Below are 17,315 nucleotides of genomic sequence, written 5' to 3'. Positions count from 1 at the left end.
TAACACTGTTATTGAGTGAGTAACTGCCCAGAGTCTGTTTTTTCTCTTGTCTGTTGCTCTGCGACTGAGGACCAAAGCCTGAGCCTTTGCCTCATGCTCCGGCAGCTGTTTCATCCACAATCTCCTGTGAGTTCTTGACCCAGAAGTGCTGTCAAAACTTAATGGGAACTGTAGCTATTAAATGTTAATGTCAAATGGTAATTTTTTTTATTTATTTGTCTAGTTTAGCAAGCAAATATCTTCAAGACCATGGAAGTGTTTCATACATTTGCCTCCCTCTCATGAGCTATCCAGGAATATTTTAAGTGGATTAGAGTGGATTTACAAAAAGCTCGTTCGGAAAAAAAAAAACTGTTGTTTATTTTGCACAAGGAATAAAAATTATATCTAGAGCTGGTGCAACATGAATTACAGAACCCCAGACATAACTTGGTGGGAGAAAAAAAATTGTAATTTGTGGCAATGAAATAGGTATTACAAGTGTGCGAAATACTAATTTGTGTCCACAAATAGTATTTATTAGTGGGCACGAAATTAGTATTTAATGTGCACGTTATAATACCTGTCACTATGTTTCAAATTATGTCTTGCATGTGTTTCGACAATGTTTCATTTAAATATTACTAATCTTTCTAACTTTTCTTTAGTGTCACAGTTTCGCCTGTCTAAGTTGTTGATGGGGAATGATAAACCCACAAATTACTATTTTGTTTTAGTTCCTCCCCCCCATGTCATGTCTGAAGCTCTGTGATGAATACAAAAAATATTATGTTAATTTCACTTCAGAAGAGACTAAATGGCCTCTGCTGAGTTATCGGGTTTGGTTATGGGCCCCAAGCACTCCTGATATCTCGAATATTGGCATAAAGTCCAATGTTGTGCTTATCAAAAAATGTAACATTCACTGAAAACTGGTATAAATGAATGAATGAACCAACATCAACTGGACAACTAGATTACATACATTTAGCTATGGACGCATTTGAGTGGAGTGGCCCGACTGAATGGCATGTTGTTATTATATTGTTGACTGCAAATTGGGCTTGTGTATTTTTGAGGTGTGTGTGTGGGGGGCTGTCTGAATGTCAGGGCCTAGAGATCATCCATTATTGATGGTCCTGCGAGCATATCCAGACAACTGCAGCTAGGTATCGATCTCTAACCAGCAGCCGAAGAGTCCACGCAGGAATGATACGAGCGACATCACTGGCACAATACGTCTTCTAGAAATGGTCCGTTCAGGGCAGCCGCAGCGACATTTACAAGTGGTCCTGCACACCCATTCAAGATAGCATAGATGTCTGTAAGAGCCTTTCAAACTGTGGTCTCTGTGGTTCGCTCCGATAAGCTAAAATACACTGAAATGCAGTGTAACAATGCCGGCTGTTAGATACTGTATATAAAAAAGACACCCTCTGACAAAATATCATACTTTATTTTTTTTTTATCAGGTTTCCAAGCAATTTATGTTCCTGTGGCGATGAAAGCATTGATTTCTGTGTAAGGCTTTTAGGGCCACTTTGTACTTCAGGATGCCTGGCTTTGTTGCTGAAGCGGGAGACGAATAGGTTTCAAACCGGTGTCCTTTCTAAACTGTCAAAGGTGATCTCACACAGAACATTATAGCGAAGAGTATAAATTTGAAGGTAGGTTTATCTTTTAAAAACTTGTTTAACGCTTGTTGCTTTTTAGTCGTTGTTGTGTCGCTGTTAAAATAGGATTAAAATCAATCTCAGCTTTTTATGCCTCTGGTCCGTAGATCCATAGATGGAGCCATTTTGTTGGTCGTTTTGTTGAGTTGTTCTCGTGCTAATATTGTGAAGATGATATATCAAGAACATCAGACTCAATGATGAACCTTTCAGATTTTGGTGGTCAGGGTTACTGTGTGATCACACAAACTATTATGTTAATTTTGACAGGTCTATTTTTACGTTTGCGATTACAAGCGTGCTATGTTGTCCACATTATTTTCTTTACTTGTGTCTGTGTCACAAAAGCACAGTATATTTAACAATTATAATAATTACTGCTCCTGTAATTTGTATTTCACACTGTGCCACATTATACTTATGGCACTAGTCTAGTTGATTAAGGCACCACTTAATCAAAATACTATTACTGTTTTTGATTATTATTATTAGTATCATTATTATAATTCATGAAATACATCGGTTCAATAAGTACACAGATTGGTAAACTGTTAATATTAGAGCCTTTAACTCGTATCACTGCTTGACCAAGGCATGCATAGCTCTGCATCACATTGGTTTGATAATATTTCAGTTAAACATTCAGCTTTAATTGCACACCATTGCTTTTATTTATGACGCATCATTTTCACTCCATTACGGTGAGGTTATATTTGGGTTCCTTGAGGCACCAAAGCATAAATACATAATCCCAGGATATAGTAAAAACATATAGTATGAAGAGGCGTGCACAGACGTACATATTCTCTATATGTCTATATGCTGCAAAACAAACCCCTGAAACCTCTTAAATGAATAAATAATGATAGTGTTTGAGTGGTCATGATATAAACTGTATTTTCATACTTTGGAAGTAGAAGTCTGCTTAAGCTCCGTTGTTTTGAAGTGAAGATGTGACTGCCGTTGCAAGAAGGAAACAGGGAAGTGGAAGGCAAGCCATTGCAAACAAAGGATATGAGGAAAGTGTACATCAGGATTTATGTTTCCCTTCTTCTTTTTAATGAAATACTATTTTGAAATCCTTCAGTTTGTGCGGCAGCTTTGTCTCACCCTCTAAAGTACGTCTAAACATAGGTTACTCTCGACTTCTTCAAGAGTAAGCAGACCCACACACTAACGGTTATGTAACCGAACTATAGAACAAATTTACATCAGTTGCATAAAAAAAATTTTAATAAAATGTGATTCATGGCTTCTGTCCACTGTTCGCAGGTCTGCACTGCAGTTCCTGTTCCCCTCGCCTTAAAGTGCAGCTTAATTGGTTTCCCCTGCTAAATTTCTGTTGTAAATCTGACTGCACTCAAATCCTTTTTACGCTTGTGCCTAATTTAGAAACTTGAACACAGCATGTGGGCACTTTCTTTTATATATCCAGTGGCAGCTTATAATTTACGTGTTAAAGGTGCTTTGCAGTTGCCGTTGCCTTACCTTGACATGGTAATTATTAAAACTCATTTTCCCCTCAGTATAACTGAATCATTGTTTTCATTATAGATTAATATGTTGGTTATCGTCAAGAATAACTGATTAGTCGTGAGTTGGGTCAATAAAATTTAAGGGAAATGGTGAAAAATATCAGCCCGTGTTTCCAAAACCTCAGAATAATGACGTGCTTAAACGTCTTGTTTTCTCCGTGAGCTGAAAATGTTGACAACTTTTATTTAAAACAAACTACAATAAATCACTCAAAGCAATTATCCAAAAAGGTGGGTGATTAATGTATATCAGTTATTAATTGATTAAAGTTTGAAGCCCAGATATGTATGGTTATTTTCTTAATCCAGTAATCCTTTGGTTCAGAAAATGTTGAAAATTGTTGATCAGTGTTTTTGCAAACCTGGAAATGATGATGTTTTCAAATGTCTTGTTTTGGCCACAAACCAAAATGATTCAGTTTTAATGATTTCTTAGTTGTATGGAGAAGAAAAGAAACCAGAATGCATTCACATTTAAGAACCTGAAAAATCTGAATATGTCTTTCTAATTCTTTAAATAATAATATAATAATAAATTATCCAGTGTGGTGTCTGCTGTAGCCCATCTGCTTCCATTTTTTACATATGGTATATTTCTTCCTACCTTGCTAGTAATACATTCTTTATGTTACTGTTACCTTTCGATCATTTCAAATGACTTTGTCATTTCTTTGACCTCCGGCATCAATAACTCATTTTTGCCTGAAGAAAAGCTGCTCACTGGGTGTTCTTTTTTTTGTTTTTGTTTTTTTGAACCATTTTCTTGAGTGTAAAAATCCCAATAGATCAGCAGTTTCTCCAAAGATCTGACCAGACCGTCTGGCACCAAGGACCATGCCGCGTTCATAGTCCCCTAAATCGTGCCTAAATGCATTGAGTTGTGTTGAGTTCATTGTACTGTAAAGGTGCAAATAAAGAACTTGACAGTGAGTGTGTTCAGCCGTTTAAATAAGGCAATGAGTATCTCAATTCCCCCACGATACATTTCCAGATACTTGCAGCAGTTATGTGTTGATGTTGCCTCACTGGGGAGTTCAAACGTTTCACACTCCACGTTCATTTTTCCAAAAAATGTTTATACTGAGAAATTTAGCATCACAACTCAACTGTGTGAAGCGGTGGTTCACAAACTTCTTTATGCCAAGTACCAGCTGAGAAAATATTGAACTCCTGAAGTAACACCATTATTGCTACGACTTTTTCAGGCAGATTTATTCCCAATAAGATAATATGCTCTCTCATCCTCCTCCTCTTCCTCACATGTACTTCAGACACTGGTATAGTGAAATTAGATTAACATAGAGAGAAACATAAGGTAATTATTGTTTTAAAACATTACTATTTGTTTCATTTTCTACACACTCAAGTCAAAATTCCTCACCTCCTCTCTGATCACATATCCTGGTTTTTTAGATTTTCCTCCAAGTACAACCAGAGGAAGCTTGGGTACCACAGTTTGAGAACCATTGGTGTAAAGAAATAAAAGCACATTAATCAACTGAAATCAATATTTGTCGTTTGTGACTCAAGAGTAGAGATGAAGGCTGATGATGAGGTGGTTAGGGTAAGCATTTGTGTGTGTCTGTTTGTCTTGTGTAATAGAAAAGTAAGGTGGGAGGTTTTAGATGAGGCAGCAGTGCTTCACGATATAAAAACCTACTCATTTGTTTACATAGACTGTATCAGGTAAGAGGCTGCTCCTCTAATACTTGCGTGCACATTGACAAAGCAAAAGTGTGAGGCAGTGCGTGCAGAGCAAATTAAGAGAACGTCAAAGTCCGATTCCACTTCCCAAACATTCCCTGCTTCACAGATGCAGAGTTTTCCTCTCAGCAGCCCGTGGCTCCGACAGCAGGATGAAAGCACACTTCATAGAATTTAAGTGTAAGCATCAATCAATTCCTTCTGATGTTGAATCATATTAGGATCAATTCAGCAGCGAGGGTGCCGTTATTTGCCCGTGATTGCTGCATTGTAATATAATGATTTACACCTTCAGCGGACTTCTTCTCCACAGCCATGACTCAAGTTGATTGACAATAAATCAATCAATGGGATGAAAGTGAAAATTGGTGAAATTTAAGGGAAACCTGCGTCCACACTAGAAACCATTATGAATCTTTGGAAACTAATTGGGCTCATATTGGGGTTTTTTTTTTAAGGCAGTGTGATGTCTATGTGAATATCAATAATTACCGTAAACTAATTTGTCGTCTACCACTTTATCCATTTTAATGAACTTCATAAAAACAAACAAAATCTGTAGAGAACTGTGAAGATTCTACCGACATTATTCCAAACTGTGGAGCTGTTAACAACACATTTGTGCTGAGTCATTTCAGAGACATCATTCTCCAACTGTGTAACAAATGTTGTATTCCCAAAAAGAAGAAATTATAAAAAAAAAAATACCTTTTTACAGTCAGTGCATAGTAAAGCATGCGATATATAGGATTTTTGTATCGGATGCTACATTTGATACTGACCAATACCGATTCCCATCCCTACTTTTGATCACCTGTAATCATACAAAAATAATGGTATATTTCTGGCAGCCAAGACATTTTTCCACATCATTTATTCTGTAACAGAAAGGGTTTAATCTTGTCAAACATGAACGCAGATTTCTGATGGGTAAAGGGCAAACATCAACTGATTTTCCCATTGGTTTAACCGGCACACTACATGATATAATCTTGTTACCAACATCCACTGATGCTCTGTGACATTTACAGTATATATATATGATGCTTGAGCAGTGTTGTTTTTCATGATATGTAAAGGAAATGATGTAAGAGGGCTCAGTGTTTGGGCAAAGACAGCAGGAGTGGTCCAACTGTAACCTTTAAGTGTGTAAAACAAGTGCAGAATTTCTCCTCTTCACATATTATATATGTTACAGAAAGTGGCTGTGAACATGGCTTTGATGACGCACTGGAGCCATAGCTCGTACAACGCTCTTCACAAATGCTGTGATGACATAAAAACCCTGTTCACGTGTGAGTAACTGCACCTGCTCTTATACTAGTGCCTTTGTGTTGGTAGAGAGGGAGAAAAATCAGCGTCTGTGTACAGTGGTTTAACTGTGACCAAAATGATGGAGATGTGCAACTGTACATGTTTATTCAACATGAGGTTTGACACTGATGCTTTAATGTTGGTATTCTGTACAAACACTGATGAACAGCAACGTTTACCTCTGTGTGCATGTCTTTCAGTGGCAATTACTCTAAGACAACAAGGGAAGCTTCCTCTCAAATGTCCTCAAATGGAAAAAATGGAAATGGAAAAAAGGAACTTCCAGGGAAGCTCAGCTTCTCTCGGAGTCAATGGAGCAGTGGGCAGACGTGGATGCTGGGCTTCTGCATGATGATTGGAGGAACTGTCTGAAAGGCAGAACCAGTTTTGGATTTTGCGAGGGAAGTGTGTAGACAAATAGCTGGTTATTGTGTGTCATTTGCTCGGCGATATAGACCATTTTCATACATACATATACACTATAAATAAAAGCACTAATATAGCATTTCAGTTTTACATAATTATGGTCCTGAAATGAGCTTTCCCTGTTTCAATGACCAGCAACTTTCACTGATGATGTCTCTAGTAGGCTGTGTGGACCAATTGTCAAGCAAACCTATCTTTGGGAAGACGTTTTGACCTTGTGATGACATTATTGGCTGTTCGAAAGACGTGGTTTTAGGTGAGAGTTAGGTATTTAGTTGTGGTGGTTAAGGTAAGGGTAAGGGGCTATGGAATGCATTATGTGTGTGATTGTCCACATAAAGAATGCAAAGCCAGCGTGTGTGTCTGTGTGTGTGCTCCCCTCCTGCAGCAGACACGCCCCCAGCGTTTCATAGCAGAGAATGTTGCTGAATTTTGGCGGCTGTTAATCATTCAAATTTGGCAAGGTGGTTAGCAGCACATTTTCCTGTGGGGTGACAAAGTCAGAGGAGATATTTTTCATCGCTCTAAAGGCACTTTAAAAGAAAGGAAACTTTTTCAAGTCTTCCTTTAAAGTCTCCTTTTGGAGACTCGAGGAAATTGCTCCCCTCTGGCAGACATCACAGGATTTTGCTCCCACACACCAGGATGCAGAACAGGTTCTTACCCCAAGCTGTTAAACAACAGAATAGTCATAAACGGAATACTAAAAGCACCTTTTTTTTTAGTTGCAAGACTTTAATCACTGTTGCACTTTTTACTTGCACTGTTTTTATAGTTTGTTTTTTTTAATCATTTTATCTTACTGTTACTGCACTGCAGTACAGTAGAAATAACCTAATTGTGGTAGTGTGGCTTTTCGTAGGGGTAATTGTGTCAAATGGTGATGTAGTGTTGTTTGGTTGCAGGTCCTTTTTACAAAATCCAAGAAAAAATAACATATTACTCCACATTTTCTGGTTTAGCGCCATCATATCTGCCATATAACTGCTTATCTGAGTATGTTGCAAATGTATGTACTGCATGTTCCCATAGGGAGTGTTCTGCTGACTAGCCAAGTGAACAAAGTACAGTAAATGTAGTTATTTGTTCCAAAAATGTAATATGGTGCAGTGCCCTTCTGTTTCCAAGATTAACAGATTAACAAAAGGCAATCTCTGATGAGCATCTACAGTATCTGTATGAACATGCTTTTCATTAACACCATTGTAAACTAATTGTGATGCTTAATTTCGTAAGGCACAGTGTGTAATTTCTTCTGCCGGGGACCTCTCATTCAAAACTAAAATAATGGAAGGCCTCGTTTGATGATGTTAGCAGAAAGGATCGTGGGAATTGTGATGCTGTCTTAATAACTTCTCATTCCCGCTGTACATTTGCACCTAACGGGAACAGCTTCAGTGGAGATGAGTAATACACACATTAACTCCTGTATTTTGAGGTTTAAAAGGGGGGGTTGACCATGAGGTTATAGCAGACAGGGGTAAAGCAGATGATGTCATGTGTACAAAATGACACCGTCTGATATCTCGAGTAGAAATATGGATTTCTATAGAGTTAAAGAGTGTACATTTTGCCTAATGTAAGTTCACAACTCTACAGAATACCTATATATAACCTGTGATGTAATTGTCTGTTAATTTGAAGAGTTGTTATGTATTAAACTGCTTTTTTCTTTTATTTATTGATGAATTAATACTTTTGTTTAGAGCATTACCCCTCTGTGTGATATATCATGTCAGTCAGTCAGTCAGTCATCATCTACCGCTTTATCCTCAACCAGAGGGTCGCGGGGGGTGCCGTGCCAATCTCAGCTACATCGGGCGATAGGCGGGGTACACCCTGGACAGTTCGCCAGTCCATCGCAGGGCCACACAGATAGAGACAAACAACCAGTCACTCTCACACTCACTCCTATGGTCAATTTAGAGTGTCCAATTTACCTATCCCCACATTGCATGTTTTTGGACTGTGGGAGGAAGCCGGAGAACCCGGAGAGAACCCACGCACACACGGGGAGAACATGCAAACTCCATGCAGAAAGGCCCTTGTTCCAACCGGGGCTCGAACCCGGGTCTTCTCGGGGCTAACCACTACACCACCGTGTGGCCCATATATCATGTCATTACTATTAATATTTTTGATTAGATTTGCTGTAAATTATGAGCTGGAGAGAGACTATATAGTATATAGTATTACAGACTATAGGTGGAGCAGCCGGATAATAGGGAATTGCGATTATCCATCATAGTAGTAACAAAAGTGCATGCGCTAGTTTTTCCTGCATCTTTATGACTTGGAATGTTCCTAAATTTCCATGAAGTGAAAAATTCATTACTTGTGGAAGTGGAAGTTGTGGAAGGATGGATTGTGATTCCCCCGTGTTGGTACCGGAGGCCAAGGCAAACTTGTCCACAATACATGTAATGAAATGATCTTTATTGTCATTATACAACCGAAATTGCACAATGAATTTTCAAGGTCAGATGGGGGTTGTTCTATAAATATATGGTGTGGCTCTGAATGCTTGACCCAGGAGATCTTGTTGGGGCCTTTTGTTCTGGCACAGTTTTTGTCACTGCACTGATGTTTCACGATGCCTCCTCCACAATGTCGATTCCCCAGTCTTTATGGGGCACAAAGAATCACTTAATGTTTCAATGAAAATAAGAAAATATGATGTGAGTCGTTGAGAGCTGAACGTAGTTGAAGAGATGTGAGATTGTTGAGATTGCCATGACAAAAACCCGCCAAGGGTTAATACCCTGAGGAAGAATTGTGTTCTACAGAGTTGTTAAAAGTCATTAAAAGTGAACTGTCACATATAAATTTATAACTGGAAAATACTTCGGAGCCTGTGATACCAGATACCAATTTCTTTCCACTGAATATTTAAATAAAAGTCAGTACTTGCTTTTTTATCAGCTGGAACTTTATGAACTAGGAAAGGCTGAAGTGTTTTCTCTGGAGGTTGTCAAATGTCACTGGAAATATTAGGACAGCACTTCCTCACATCCTGGAATGCAGTAAACAGAAATAAATTTTGCCGCATGGTCGTGTCTGAATTTGGAATTTTTCTTTTCTTTTTTTTGTCCCGCCCCACTCATGATGTGTGCTATATCATTTTGACACAAAGGTTAGGCGGCTCAGCTGGACTTAATTCCACCGGACCGATCTGTGTATGATGATTAATGGCAAAGTGATGAAGTAAATATAGCAAATATTGCACTCACTCATAGACCTGCTGTTGTATGAATGTCAGTGGGCATGGAATTGGTCAGTCAGCGGATCATAAAAGTGCTTTCTTTTCCTCTCCTGCACCCAGAAGCAGGCGGACAATTGTCCCTCTAATTTGTTTTCCTAACACGAAAACTGAAGGTTTATAGGTTGTACACGTAGTAATTGTTCTTGTAATAGCCTTAAAATATGGTAATATATATTTATCCTCCATTTGTCCTAAAACATTTTATTTGAAGACACTCCTGCATATACTATAATATATTCGAGTGTATTGGTGATCGTATGCACCATTCATCTTCTCTCAGACATGTCATAAAACAAATTGGAATGATATCTCCCTTGCAAGTTACTGTTATCAGGACGGATTTAGCAAGAACAAGTGGAATACTTCATTGCTGAGGAGAGTGAGATCTCTCACGCTGACCGTTTTCTTGATGAAATGAAATACATCCATATAACCAGCAGGGTTGTAGGGGGTTTACACTGCCATAGAACAGAGTGCGAGTGACGCAGTCGAGGTAATTTGACATGATCATATGTGAGAGTGAAAGATTGGAAATATTAAGTCTGTGTGTGGAACTTTAATGTCATGCTCATAAATGATAGTTTGGATGGCAAATACTTACATTGTTTCCCTGATTGACTGTGGATGACTGATGATGCTACGGATACCTCGATGTGCTGGCAACATTATGAGGCCTGAATCATTAGATGATGTCAATTTCCTTTTTTTTCTTTTTTTTTTGTTCATGCATATAGGACGGAAGGAGGAGACGTCGCGTTTGCCGTGTGTTACCCGTACGTCTTCACTGTCAGTCACCTGTGTGTAAATGTCGTCTTCTCGATTCCTCTGCTCTTCCAGATCTTTCGGCCGCTGTCCAGAAGTTCTCGCAGTCCTTGCAGGAATTCCAGTTTGAGTGCATAGGCGATGCGGAGACGGATGACGAGGTGAACATTGGTAAGTTCCGTTTGGTTTGGAGGAGAAAATGTCCTGCGCTTAACAACTGTTGGTTTAAAATATTGTATTATTATATTACTGCACTTTCACAGTAGAGAAAACAGTTGAGGGGCAAACGCTTTATCAGAATCTCTGGGAGTTCTTGGAATTGGATTTGGCTTCGAGTATAGATCTTAAAAGTTGTCTGCAATGCATGTATAATTAATGCTATTGATTTGCTTATGATGCTCCCCCTGTATCTTTTCAAGGCTATAAGAGATCAGAGGGACTAATTGTGATTAGTGTCAGAGATTAATGGAGGTGCGAACCTTATCCTCCTACAGGAATATGGAAGCAGCTGCACAGAGGGTCTCGCTGGCTCTAATGGGCAGGCCTCCCAGTCTGTCGTCCTCTTCCTGCTCTTTTGTTTTTCCACTGCTCATTATCCCAAGCTTGAATCTCTTGCTCTGTGAAGCTGGAGACCGTTGAAACGCTGTCCATCTGTGAGGGATAGACTGGAAATCGACCTTTTCTATATGAGGCTGTAATGTTCATCTGAATGCGTAATGAACTGTCCCTTTTTTTTTTTCCTGATAACACTGCAGTGGCTGTATGATTGGCTGGGGTGCATGAGACTAATTACGCTTCGTAGAAAAATCCGCAATCAAATCTGGGCCTTCGTTAGAATTAAGAGTGCTTTCATTTCAGGCAAACCCGCTCCATCCCTGGGGTTCTATCCAGAGTGGTGTCGATCGCCAATGAAGCTGGACCTGCACAGTATTTACAGTGGAAATCACTTGTGCAATAAAGGGCCAAAAAAAGTTGTGTAATGGAGACATTAGCAGTTTAAATCACACAAGACCACTGAGGATGCAACAATTAAATTTGCACCTAATGTAGTTGGCACACGTCACTGCCCTGTGATCACAGTTTGCAGCCTCTGGTCTAAAAGTGAACATGAGTATGCTTTTATTTTTTATAGGTAATGCCTCTTTCCAGAAAGACAAAGCATAAATTGAATGATTATGAAGTGTCCTTGGCAAGTTTCCCTATTTGTAATCACAAACACACTATAACTGGATCTCACCTGCTTTTAAGAGGCGGATCATTATCGCTGCGATAAAGAGGTGTGTGCGCTTTTACCTGCACTTTACTACTGTCAAACAAACACAAACTTTTAAAAACCCAACCCAAATTCAACAGGCAAAATCACAAAGGCTGCAGTTAAATTATTTTACTTTTGATTGTTGCATATATATAAATGTAAATCATACTTATTGTAAACAACTCATATCTTTACATTTGCTCTTTTCCACTATACAGTTGTAGCTTGGCTCGGCACGGCTTGACTCAACTCTTTTTTTGCTTTTCCATTAGTGGTAGTACCTGGTACTTTTTTTTTTTTAAGTACCTGCTCTGGCGAGGATCCAAGTGAGCTGAGCCGATACTAAAATGTGACGTCAACAGACTGCCGGCCACTGATTGGTCAGTGTCGTCTCTAGAAGACTCATGAGCTTGACGTCCGACACAAGAATCAAACTGAACAGAGGAGTCTGGTGCATTTAGCGACAGCGCTGCCGAAAGCCGGTGATCGTGAGCCGAATCGCGACCCCTTCCGCTGTATTTTAATCCAGCGACTGTTTCAGACGGAGACTCCGGTCGTGCAGGAAGTACTGAGCTAATCCTACTTAATCTAATGCTTCAGTACACCGCGAACAACTGTGCCATGCCGTGCTACAACTGTTTAGTGGAAAATTGCTATACGTTATCATGAATTAGTAAAAAAAAAAAATGAGCTTCACTATCTTCTTAAAGAGACGTATGTTCTTATAGTTGTTCTCACATTTTTATCGACACATTTCTTTGTGTTCTTCCAGCGTCTCTGAGAGAAAAACCCTGATTACTGTTTGAGAGCGGGGGAGAAAAAAGCAGCAGCCAGTTGAAATCAATCTAGTCATCAATGAAAGTGAGCTTTCTGACTGACATAGCCAGACCTCTGCGTGAATGCCAGCCATGATCTTGATGCAGTATTGGTACATCTCACTTTGATGCTCCCAACTTCCCCACGTAACATCAGGATACCGCGCGTGTTGCCAGACAGGTTCACCTGACCTTTTATTGATTTCACTCCATGACTCCTTGCAGTGACATTCACGTTTCATGCCAGTTATCTAGGAATCAAGGAGGCCAAAGATTGATGTTGCCATAGAGATTTTAATTTTTTAGAAAAGTTGCCAGGCCCTCTCTCTGAAGGTCAATCTTATAGTCTCCAACAACTGTTTGCAGCTTTTGTAGATGAGCTCAGGAGGCAAATATCCAGCGGAAAGTCAATATTATAAAATATTTATAAATAAATAAATGTGATGCACTGAAAAAGATGTGTAGAAAAGAAGGCCACGTACTGTATGTGTTTCATAAAATCTTCCCTCCTTATTCATGCATTTTTGAAGTAGTAAATGTTATATCATTTAGCGATTCATCAGGTCTCCTACCTTCCATCCATTTGCCAGTGAATGATATGCAAGCCGTAACCTCGCTTTGACTCCCATTTCCTTTCTTTGGAGTCTAATCTTGTCCCATCAGCGGCTCCAGCTGTGCCCTTTACCCCCTGAGAGGTTTGTGCTCCTGATAAAGGGGCTGGCAGCTTTAATAGGAGGCGAGCCTGCCTGCAGGATCACTGGCATAAAATCATTGCTCCCTGGTCTTTAAAAAGCTTTGGTGTGTAAATGGGAACAGAGTGTCTGAGATGATGCATGAGTCCCCACGCCAGGCCGTCACAGACAATAATGATGTTACTATGTTGGCAAGCAGAGCAGCTGGACCGCTGCTAAATGGCTGGACACAGGGTGACGCAGGGGCTGACCGAGGGAGGCCGCACTGTATCTGCTGCTCAGTTTAATGAAGCTGTGAAGCTATCAAGGCTCAATTCTCTGGCAGAAAGGCTTCAATGTTTTGTGTGCTGAATTTGACGGGGCCCCGCAAAATGTAATATTAACTACGGGAGTGAAGCCCAGATGGCGCGAAGATCCATCACCGCTGCATCCGTCTCACTGAGAGTGGTGTATTGTAAATCCTAGCAGGGGGAAGAAATGTAAAGAAACGCAATCAGTTAAAGTATTGTTTTCCTCCTCTTCTTCTTCTTCTGTTTTGTTCTTTTTACGGCAAGCCTTTGGTTTTAAGTTGGACAGCTGCGTGGTTTTATTAGCTTCCAAAATGCGCTGCACTGAAAGCTCTAAAGTTGCAGTGCAAATAAACATTTTAGCACCGCGCTACGCGGCGCACCGGGAACATCTGATGTTTAACGACGGAGCCACTGTGTTTTGTTTTGGTTCCTTTGCTCATCTGAATGCGACAAACACAGCGGCGTTTCACTGTGTGTGTGTGTGTGTGTGTGTGTGTGTTGAACATACTGTGCATAATGCATCATACATGTTAATGCACTCGCCGACCAAACGTTCAGGCGCGGGGCTTTCATTACGATGTTGTTGTCGAAATGATCCCTTTTTTCTATTTCAGCGCAATCATTCAAAGAGTTCTCCCAGCTGCTGAGCACTATGGAAGAAGAAAGAAGACGCCTGGTAAGAATGCTTTTTTGATTTTCTTTTTCTCATTCGGGACAAAAAGAATATAATAGGAACATTTGCTTTGACTGAGATTGCAAGAGGGGAAAAAAAAAGAATTAAAGCAATTGTTGTTTCGTTCCCTGATGGACAGCTCTATTTATAAGCTTAATACAAAAAAAAGAAAAATCACCAATTATCTACTGTCTGGTTCATATTTCTCGTTTAATTTTAATGCTCTAAATTCAGTTTGTCTTAAGTAGACAGTTCTGTATTTTTTTTAGGTTGGTTTGTATTAAGAATTGATGACAAGAGACACAAGAACACACTTTACGTGATTAGTTTTTAAGTGGCTAAAAAAAATGTATCTGGTAAAGTCTGCATCAGCACATCTATATTGTGTATATCAAAGAAAGAGCTATTAGTCTTCTGCTGCCTCCATTATTACTTTCAACTGTTATTTTGGAACTGAAGTGTGAAATTCATCCAGAAAAGTGAGAAAAACTTTTAAAACGAGACACCAGTTGACCAAGCAGGTACTGTAATGGAAAAGTGTCATGGTTACCAACCCAGTTTTGGATTAATAATTCACAAAACATATTTAATTAGTATTTGTAGTATTTGTTCTCCCCTAATGAAATTAATTGTATATATGTGGGTATGAGAGTGAACGGTCATCCTTTTCTTGGCCAAAATCCATTTTAGTCCAACACATGTCGGGTGATTGACAGTAAAAAGGACACAACATTATCCACTAACACAAAAAAAATGCTTTCATATGAGTTCAAAACGTGAAACAGTACGAGGACAGGGGAACTTATCCAACAGCAATTATATCGTCCACGGCTCAGATCACTTACAGCAGTCAATTTTGCTCTGACTAAAGGCTGGAAAACAAAACCACCAACTGCTGCTGGATGTCTGCAGTTAAACCATGCGTAACAAAGAAGGGCGAAGCTGATGAAGGTGGAGGTCGTGCGTCCCACACGAGTACGAGAGTGCTGCAGAGTTGGCTCATTTTGGAGGATTTTTTTACGTGTAAATAAATTGCTGCCACAATTGGCCTGACTTTCGAGATATTAAATTGGTTTAGGTGGTGTGCCTGTGTATTAATTAATTTGGAATGGTGTGATGAGATTTGGTAAATACAATAGTACATGTATTCCTCAGCATCCATTCTCAGCTGTGAGATACTGTGTGCCACAATAATAAAGCCAAGCTAAAATTTATACTGAACAAACTGAGCGAGGGAAACTATCTAATATCATACTGTACACAGGACATTGTGTTTTGTTGATATAATATGGACACTGGATGTATTTATTTCCTTATTTAAAAGTAAATGTCAAAGCCTTAAAACCTAATATTCAACTTTGGAAAATAAAAAACTTTTTTTCTTCTTACTTCTTTTGGGCTTTCCAGCTTTAGAGTTCACTGTACAACTTTCTGAGCTGTTGCTCTAAAAAAAAACTAAGGGCCTTTTCTTGACATTTGATTTGTTAAAGCAGAAATTTGTACAGGGTGTAACTGACAAGTGCCTCAAGTCAGGCGTTTGCTTAGTCCACATGATTCACAATCATGTGAAAGGCTGATAAGTTTGCAGACTATGGTTTTGTAATGACCTCAGCCTTTTTTATGTGATTTTATTCAGTATGAAGGAGCTGTCAAATGTTTTTTACACATATTTTCTCCTGGTCTACAGGGATGTGAGCATTTATTTGGAATAAGACTTTAATGGGAACCTTTCAGAGAACGTTCTCTAAAGGTTGTATGAAGGTTGTAAAGAAAGTGGTTGCGGGAACGTTCTGGGAACCTTTTAGAGAACGTTCTCTAAAGGTTGTATGAAGGTTGTGACAAAGTAACGTTCTGGGAACCAAATGTGCAACCAAAAACTAATGTTAGGGAAACATTCTGGGAACCTTTAGAGAACGTTCCCATAACCACTTTTGCCACAACCTTTATACAACCTTTAGAGAACCTTCTCTAAAAGTTGTGTAATAAGTTGTGACAAAAGTTAGGGAAAACTTTCCATGGCAACCAGGAGAATCTTGGGGGGAACGTTCCCACAACCAAAAAGTAACATTCCCAGAAATTTGTGGGACCCAAACATTGTCAGCTGGGAAAGATGGGATGGTAATGACTTTCAGACATGCACTGAAGTCATTGTCCTGAAATTGTATGGATGTACGCAAAAGTTCACAAATGGCACTCCAAAACTTATCCAACCAGCTCCGCAGCCAAATTTGAAGTACTATTCCGAGTGAATCCAGGTGAGAATACCAGGAAAATCTCAGGAAAAGTTTAAAGCCAGCGAATGAGCACCTGTCCTGCCTCCTGCATGTGTGACCCATGTGGGAATTTCTCTTATAAACACGTCTGACGCAAACGATCTCCTGCTACAAACTCTGAACAATGTCCAGACCCAAATTTCTCTGAGTTTACTGTGTGACGGCAACAGCTTCTAAAGCACAGACACGTCCATTTAAATGTCATTATAAACTTTACTTGGCATGAGTCTAAGCTTTTTCCTCCTGATGTTCTGGTAATATTTTTGAATTGCTTCTCCAGTGGCAGCCATGTCCATCTGATAATCAGGCTAATTATAAATAGAATTTGTTTTCAATCTAATTTGATTTAATTTAATTACAAATATTCCTTTGAATACATTTTAATTTGGCAACACAGTGTGGAACATTATCATCTGCTGTATCTTAAATATTCAGAGCGCAAATAAGCGCAGTTCATCAGGGTTGGTTCATCAGAATTGCCTGGTTGTGTGCTTAAATTTGTCGTGGATGTGACCACTATTGAGGAGGAGCCTGTGGAGTATAGGACGACAGTAATTATTAATGAGAAATGCAGTATTTAGAAGACAAATGTCTTTGCACTCATCTAACCTCAAGGAACAATTTACCACACTAGAGGGTGAAAACTCAACCCAGACTGTGAT

General features: G+C 39.3%; 1 protein-coding gene across 7 annotated transcripts in view; it reads left to right on the top strand.

Annotated features, from left to right (window-relative positions):
* The window catches only part of LOC122773836 (rho GTPase-activating protein 42), an 82,392-nt gene that overhangs the window by 15,203 nt on the left and 49,874 nt on the right, over positions 1 to 17,315 (top strand). For all 7 annotated transcript variants that reach the window (XM_044032792.1, XM_044032791.1, XM_044032789.1 and 4 more), the window contains exons 2-3: positions 10,731 to 10,826; positions 14,322 to 14,383. In XM_044032792.1, coding sequence (XP_043888727.1) covers positions 10,731 to 10,826; positions 14,322 to 14,383 — 158 coding nt within the window. The remainder of the gene's footprint in view (positions 1 to 10,730; positions 10,827 to 14,321; positions 14,384 to 17,315) is intronic.

Source organism: Solea senegalensis, linkage group LG8 (assembly GCF_019176455.1).
Source record: "Solea senegalensis isolate Sse05_10M linkage group LG8, IFAPA_SoseM_1, whole genome shotgun sequence".
Lineage (NCBI taxonomy): Eukaryota > Metazoa > Chordata > Actinopteri > Pleuronectiformes > Soleidae > Solea > Solea senegalensis.
The sequence above is the reverse complement of the archived record's forward strand: the minus strand, read 5'-3'. Positions and strand labels throughout refer to the sequence as shown.